The 7,480-nt window shown below is 34.6% G+C and overlaps 2 protein-coding genes across 5 annotated transcripts; both read right to left on the reverse strand.

Moving 5' to 3' along the window:
- Positions 1–2,494: 2,494 nt before the first annotated feature.
- Positions 2,495–4,347, reverse strand: LOC106315370. Its single transcript, XM_013753099.1, has 5 exons — positions 4,282–4,347; positions 3,607–4,092; positions 2,938–3,526; positions 2,761–2,844; positions 2,495–2,664 (listed from the first exon to the last, which is right to left on the reverse strand). The coding sequence occupies exons 1-5, from the start codon at positions 4,345–4,347 to the stop codon at positions 2,495–2,497; spliced, it is 1,395 nt and encodes a 464-aa protein (XP_013608553.1).
- Positions 4,348–4,724: 377 nt separating this feature from the next.
- LOC106315595 lies at positions 4,725–7,204 on the reverse strand. Of its 4 annotated transcripts, none has more exons than XM_013753365.1 (11): positions 7,078–7,204; positions 6,379–6,792; positions 6,133–6,299; positions 5,976–6,049; positions 5,849–5,903; positions 5,698–5,772; positions 5,525–5,598; positions 5,396–5,444; positions 5,223–5,307; positions 5,088–5,144; positions 4,725–4,979 (listed from the first exon to the last, which is right to left on the reverse strand). In XM_013753365.1, exons 1-11 carry the CDS (start codon positions 7,085–7,087, stop codon positions 4,924–4,926), a joined length of 1,116 nt encoding a protein of 371 aa, XP_013608819.1. In that variant the 5' UTR covers positions 7,088–7,204; the 3' UTR covers positions 4,725–4,923. The 4 variants fall into 4 exon arrangements, with proteins under 4 accessions (XP_013608819.1, XP_013608822.1, XP_013608820.1 ...); XM_013753368.1 differs by having other exon boundaries at positions 7,067–7,202; XM_013753366.1 differs by lacking the exon at positions 7,078–7,204 and adding an exon at positions 6,961–7,063.
- Between the last annotated feature and the right edge of the window lie 276 nt (positions 7,205–7,480).

Below are 7,480 nucleotides of genomic sequence, written 5' to 3' on the forward strand. Positions count from 1 at the left end.
GCCACTGTTGGTTCTTCTTATCCTCATAGTATTAGCTTCTTCAGTTACTAGAATGTTCTTTGTGAAGAAATTAGAAGGTAATATTTGTTAGTTGTTCCTCTTTATGAATAAAATTGCTAGAAGCCTTTGAGTCTCTTTTAGTGGATTCCATTAAATCTGAACATGTTGTAACGTTGTTGTGTGTGTATTTAGCTGTTGATTGAGTGGAAACAGGAGCTTGATGCTGTGGAGAACACTGAGAACAGAACTGCTAAGGAAAGAAAATTGTAGCCACTTTTAAGCAGTGTGCTAGGTATCTTACTCCTCTCTTCAACTTATGCAGGAAGAAGGTATAAAGCACAATCCCTTTTCCTTTTATTCCAAGTTCTTGGTTTTGCTTGCTGTTTGGGTGTGAAACATATTAGTAAGGAGAATGTTCGTGTACTTGTTGTTTGAACTTATATATAAGGTAGCAAATTATTATGTAGTTAATTTTTTTTTTTTTAAGAAACTCGAATTAAGAAACTACCATTGTAGGTTAAAAATTAGGTGATTTTTAACTAAAGTTTTTAGCTAATATTTATTAGTTAAATAATCATTAAAGTGTACTTAAGAAACCTTATGGATTTTTAGGGATAATCATGCTCTAAGGACCTAAAGAACCTGTGTTAAATATGGCCTTCTTCTTCTTCGTACTCAGGGGGAGCAGGGTGAACCCTACGGTCCTGCCTGTTACAGCAGCATTGGAATGCTACAGTAAGCAGAAAGCAACACAATGGAATGCTGATGTAGATTACTAGGCTGATCCATTCATCTCCGGGTTTATCAGAAGCCATAACAGAAAAAAACAGAGAGAAATTGTATTTTTCTTTTGTGTTTGTTTTGTTTGTTTGTTGGTATCTAATGAATTTTGAAGTACATTTACTTATTTAACGAGGAGCAAAGCAGGTTTTGCAAGAAAGCACAGATTTCATCACGATAAAACATCTTCTTTTTTCCCTTTTTGCAAGTCTGAGTCATGTCTATGAGAAAAGCATGCATATGGTAGTCGTGTTCGGTGTATGTTGTATGTACTGCGTATGTATACTTTAACAACCTACTTAATGCAGAACATTGTCACTTTCAATCTGTTAGAATCTTCTAGTGAGTATGATCCAATGCTGATGATATAGCTACCAACAAAAAATCTATTGATTCAACAATTATAGTTTTTTCTTCTGCTAAAAATCACTCGTTCGGGATAGTCATGACCAGAAATGATTAATTGATTGTAATGTTATCGATCGGCTCCTTCGTGAATACAGTTGTTTGGATTATTTAACACTAATCAAAAGCTAGTGGGGGCAGATTAGGCTAATCGTAACCATTCATGTCTTCTACTGATCAATTCCCTTAATCATATGCATATATCATAGCTGAGAGAAACATACGTATGATATGATTTAGTGAATGCTTTAATGAAAGAACTATACGTATATAAAGGATTTTCTTAACGTGTTATGTATATATATATATGATTATGTACACAGCATAATTAGCCGAACAAATATGGCAAAAACCTCATAACTAATATGAAACGTACACTTAACGATTATTTGAGTGACTAGTTATTTGCATGGACCGACGTATGATCCCGTTTACGTGTGAGTTTCTCAAAGATTACTATTTAATAAACACTAGATTCTAACCCGCACACCCGTGCGAATAACATTTCATTTATATATATAAAATTTTATATTATTTTGTATATAATAATTTATGATAATATATTGCTGTCATTTTAAAAATAACTTAATAGATGATATATAGTTCTAAATATTAAAATTTAACATATGTTAACAATTTTATTTTTTGTAAAAATTCTTACTTAATTTATGAATATTAATCATTTTAAAAGGTGAATGATATTTTAGTCTTTGTTAGATTTTTTTTCAACAGATTTTGTTAATCCTAAAACTAAAATTTAAATTTATAGTTAAAATGAATTTGTTATAAATATCCTTATAATTATTAGAAATGTTATACATTAAATAAACTAATGTAAACAATAAAAATTTTATTTGAATATATGGACCTATACTTTTAGTATGACTATTTTGTAGTAGATTAAAATGGTACTTCTCTTTTTAATAGAGAAGATTAAAAGTAAAAAACCACTATTAAAACTCGTTTGGAATAAACGTGTATTTTAGAGGGTTCAAAAGTGGAGTCCTTTCTCTGTTATAGGAGGAAGTCACAACAGACCACGAAACGTGTATTTTGAATTCTGATTTCTGACTACAGGGTATTATATAATTATTCATAATTATTTACTGAATATATTATTAGTATTTAACCATCGTTTAATGTATTTTCACCTTAAATTTTGTCTAACAAATGTGTGAAATATCCAAGCTTTCATACACTAACGTTCATCTCATTTAGAATCAAAACAATAACACATGATAGCACAATATTTTAGCACAGTCTCAACTTACAACAAAAGATTATAGTTTTCAATCTCATTTAGAATCTCCTACTCTGTTGTCTGAAACGGTGGTGTAGCCACCTGAGTGCTTGCTAGCTGGTGATGAGCATGGCATCTCTTCCATTCCATAAACATGGTAATAACCGCTGCGCCGGACATGGTGAGTCCAAATCCGACCATAGTGGCTATGACAATGCGCGTAACCGGCTGCTTAACATGCCATACCAGTTAATGAGAGTTTGTGAGAACCAAATCTTTTAACAAGGTCACTTTAAAAATAAAAAGAAAAAAACTATCTGAATGAAACATTACATCAAATTTTGAGTAGAAGACATGACCGAAAAGGACCACGATACTGTATTGAATGGTTGCAAAGATCCACACATACTTCCCCTTCACTGCATGCACCAAAAATCATCTTTTCAGAGGCTAATGAATAACAATATTAATTTTGAAAAAAAGAGAGTTCAAGAACTCTTAAATATTATTACCCATTGTTGTGGATGTCGCTGATCCAAGAAGACCAATAATGCAAGCGAATGGTAAAGCTACTGCAACGGCACTCGATTTCATATCCATCACCAGAAGCTGCTCAAGGAAACAGAAGTATGCAAGCATGCTTACCGTGACAAGAATCGGCACATCTTTCCCTTGGTTACTCTCTGTATGCTCTGCTCCACTAGACAGGTCCTGAGAATCATCTTCCACACGGAGAAGTGTCACGGGGAGATTTTTCACCTCTTGCTTGCACACATCACATGTTATGTTCCCTTTGATTGTGAACCATTTGATAGTGCAGTCTTTGTGGGCAAGAGCTAGTTCTCCTTTGCACATGCATTCCATCTTGAAAGCTTCTGAATCTTGTCCTAACTCAACCATGCAGATTCTGCACACAGCTTCCTCTTCAGGAACATCTTCTCCACCATCGTGATGTTCATGCATCAACTCTAGACTCTCTGTATCCACACGGGAAGGAGTAGAAATCACACGGAGAACCCCTACGGGCTTCGCATTGCCATCTTTGTCGATGAGCGTTGGGAAAGAACGTGTGCGGCGAATAGGCAGTGTCCGCTCTCTTTTCTATCAAAAAGAACACATGTACAAGTTTATCTCCCTTGCGTATAGTATAATCAAGTTCGTTAAGATAATAGCATACTGACCATGGATGTAACTTGATCAACTGCATATCTCCCATGCATGGACTCAGGATTTGAGTGAGCTAAAGGGGTAACAGGTAAAGACTGTGTCTTCTTGGATCTTTTAGGAGTTAAGATATTAGTGAGAGACCATGTTCTTGGAATATTATACTTATCTCTGCCCTCATACACCAATGCCACACCTTCCTCAATATCTGCATTGTGGTTCTGCCCTTTGAAGTTAAAGACATTCTTGAGAGTAGTCCTTCTTCTTGAGGAGGAAGGACTCATGGAACCAACGCGTCTCCCTATTCTAGGACTTTCCATGGGAGAGAAGTTGAACCTTTTGGTCACAGGACTTGGAGTAGAAGGAGTGAAGGATTCATTGGCTCTCAAGAAATCGTCATGAGCGTCCTCTTGTGTTCTCAACTGTATATCAAACACAAGGTCTCTCCATCTTTCATGTTGGCTTGGTGATATCTCTTCAGTAATCTCAGCAGAAACTCCATTCTACAAAACACACAAAAAAAAGAAGATTATTTACTTGGGTTCCATAACAGTTTACAGAAGATCGATCACAGGGACCCTCCAAACTCAAAGACCCTCAAGGACTCACCTAAAAAAAACAGAGAAAAGAAGCAGAACAACAACCAAAAATTTTGGAACTGAACTAAAAAGAGTGAGAAAAAAAACTCTTACCATAATAGCAGGAGAAACATCTTGTCGGGAGCCATGTTGGAGAGTGTTATCTTGATCACCATCCATCATCCCAATTCAAAAAAAAAAAAAAAAACCAAGAAACAAGACAGTACCAACTGGACAAGAAGAATCTATCGACCCTTTTTGAGTTAAATCATGATAAACTCTCCAGTTTTCTCTACTCTTTACATTCTTCGGTTCAGTGAATGTTCCACCGTTTCTCCCTGTACTATAAGCGTAGATTTGGGTTTTGATTTTTGTCCTTATTAAATTCTATACGATTTCTTAACATATGTAGATGCTTAAGTCTTTTGTTCAACGTGTCGTGGTGTATATATCTTTTTTTACAGCCATATAAAATCATGTAAAACTAGTTCAATCAAGGAAAACATAAAAAAAAAAAGTTGTTGTTAGTGCATGTAACCTACATGGATGTGTTCATCACCGTGTTCAAGTTATTAGCCGCAGAGAAATTAATCTTTCTTTGAAAGAAGAACACAATATTATTATTTATAAGACTTTGAAGCTGTGAGCATTGTTTGTTCATCGGATATTTCAAAAGGACATCTCTCAAGTCAATAAATATTAATATAAACTCCCAGTGATGAACTGAGTGATGATAAGGGAGTGCCCAAGCTCTGTCTAGTTTCCAAAACGCCACCATTTTCTCCTCCTCTGTAGCTCTGTTGCAGATGTATCTGAACACACACACACACAAAAATTGTCAAGAAGAATATCTCTCTTAATAAATCAAGATGAAAAGCAAAACAGTCTGTTCAAAATGAGTTACGGTTAGTACAATGTACCTCTGTTTAAGTAGATAGAGTTGTAATGAACCTCTGCCCAGAAGCTCAAGAAAATTACTGCAAAAGAACACATCACTGTATTAACAAATATTCAAGGTGAAGAGGACAGTATAGTGAACTAAGAAACTCTTTTACCTCCTTTTGATTCTTGAAAGGTAGGAAGAATTTCAATATAACATGTATCCTTGAACGATGTTAGCACTACTATTTTCACCCGATACTGCACCATTCAAAAGTTTTTTCACCAATTTAATTACAGAATGATAAAAAGAAGACCAGTTCATAAAGTCAGTGAAAATATATATTACCGCATCTGCAGCTGCCTGTAATGTAACGTGATCACCCCACTCCCCGCTCCTGTGTTACAAAGTTGAATACTTGAGGCTTTTTAACAAAAAAATTGTGGTTCAAGAAATTATGTTAGAGAAGATTGTTACCGAGACATCTTCTTTAGATATTCAGAGAAGTCCATGGGAACATATCCTTCATAAGAATCTGGACAAGATTTGAGCTAAACAAAGAGTTGAATGGTTAGAAAAAAAAATAAGTGAGCTCATATGAATTTGTGAAAACTTCTAAAGACGCATGAGTAGAAGAAAGATCATCAAACCTGCTTGACTATTTGTCGTCTAACATGTTTATGACGATCTGCGGTTTTGTATAACTGATCAGCTAAAGCACGGAACTGTAAAAAAAAAAGAGTAATAATGAGTAAAGTCTAGTTCTTCCATCTGCTAATGTAGATGAAGTAGAAGTTTTACCTGGCAATTACCATCTCCTGGAACTCTGACCTCAGCAAAGTCAAATAGCTCTAACCTGAAACAATGACAAAACAAATGAATCGAGAATGGTTTAACATAAAATAGAAAACATGTATATTAACATTACCTATTCCGAAGTCTATCATGATCTGAAACTGCTTCTTCCTCAGGAGGTATTTCTCCATTTATTTTTGGTACATACTGTATTTATATATATAATATATCATATGATAAAATTGATACAACATATTAACAACAAGTTATATAGTGCATTGAGTACTTACAGGAATAGGGACCATCTGATTCAACCTCCTTCCAAATTCACCATCAGCCTCACACTGATCTGATTCCCAAGAGTACACATACTCATCTGTATCACTCGGGCTTGAACACGAATATATATTACCCGATGAATCATCCTCTTGATCATTCTCATTTCCTCCTACCCATTCTACAAACACAACTTTCTTTGTAAATCCAATCCTTAAAGCATAAACATAATGAATAAGAGACAGTTCAATAATAACAACCTGAAGAGTAATCCACAACGGCTTGTTCGTTCCAACCATACTCGTTATTATTACTGCTATAGTTATTAGTATAACCACCACCTCCTTCTTCTTCTTCTTCTTCTTCTTGATGTTGTTGTTGGTGATGATTTGAATAATCGTTATTATTATTTTCCTCTGCAATTTGAAGCTGCAAAAAATCGTCTTGGAGTGTTCTTGCAATGATCTCATCGTTATCTACATCGCTGCTACTACGATGATCTTCTTCATACTCTCTGTAATACTCACCGCTCTGAGCATCATGATGATGATAATGGTGTTGATGTGCTTCGTCTTCCTCGTGAATCCTCTCAACGCCGTAAGGAGGATACGTGAATGGATGCGGACCAAGAAACCATTCCACTATACCTGTGTTCTCTTCATGTGACACCATCTCTGCTCAAAAAAATAATCAAAAAGGTTGAGACTTTTCACCAAAAATTATAAATCTTAATTAACAATGTTACTCACAATTCGACCAATCAACTTAAATTAGACACAGTGACTAAAGTCATTATCACCAGAAAAGCTATGAACTCCAAAATTAGAAAGTTAAGAACTCACTAAAAGCGCGAAGATACAAACACAGAGAGCAACAAGTTGGAGATAATAGATCTGAGGAAAGAAAAGGTTTGTAAGTTAGATCAAAAAGATGAAGAAAGCTCTCTACCATTCACTTACTAAATCTCATCAACTTGAATACGCAATTATTTTTTTACTAAAAATAGACAAGTTTTTTTTTTAGAATTTGGGAATGAAAGATTGAGAATTTAGGCTGGAAATAAACAATTTCAAATTGGGTTTTCTTTTTATGCACTTTCTCTTCTAAAAAGACTGGATTTTTTGGAAGCCCAGAAAAAGGATCGAGGATTAAAAAAATAATTATTCGACATTTATAATTTTTTTCTGAGACTCGAGTGGCCGTTGGATCATTAATATGAATGGTCATAGTTTTATTAATTATATTAAATTCTTTTTTCTTCATTCTTTTAAGATTCCTTTTTCTTTGTTCTTTTTTACTGTACTATTTTGTTTCTTGTGAGGCTGCTGTAAGAACATTTTCCAAAGAGGCCTACCAATAATA

The sequence above is a fragment of the Brassica oleracea genome, chromosome C9, assembly GCF_000695525.1.
Source record: "Brassica oleracea var. oleracea cultivar TO1000 chromosome C9, BOL, whole genome shotgun sequence".
Classification (NCBI taxonomy): Eukaryota; Viridiplantae; Streptophyta; class Magnoliopsida; order Brassicales; family Brassicaceae; genus Brassica; species Brassica oleracea.

Excerpts from the sequence above, each read along its gene's own strand:
- LOC106315370 (XM_013753099.1), bottom strand. The coding sequence starts at position 4,347 with ATGGATGGTGATCAAGATAACACTCTCCAACATGGCTCCCGACAAGAT. Across the intron at positions 4,093-4,281 it reads ATGTTTCTCCTGCTATTATG|AATGGAGTTTCTGCTGAGAT; the intron begins GTAAGAGTTTTT and ends TGTGTTTTGTAG. Across the intron at positions 2,845-2,937 it reads AGCGACATCCACAACAATGG|TGAAGGGGAAGTATGTGTGG; the intron begins GTAATAATATTT and ends TGGTGCATGCAG.
- LOC106315595 (XM_013753365.1), bottom strand. Across the intron at positions 5,599-5,697 it reads GACGACAAATAGTCAAGCAG|CTCAAATCTTGTCCAGATTC; the intron begins GTTTGATGATCT and ends CTCTTTGTTTAG. Across the intron at positions 4,980-5,087 it reads CTCTATCTACTTAAACAGAG|ATACATCTGCAACAGAGCTA; the intron begins GTACATTGTACT and ends GTGTGTGTTCAG.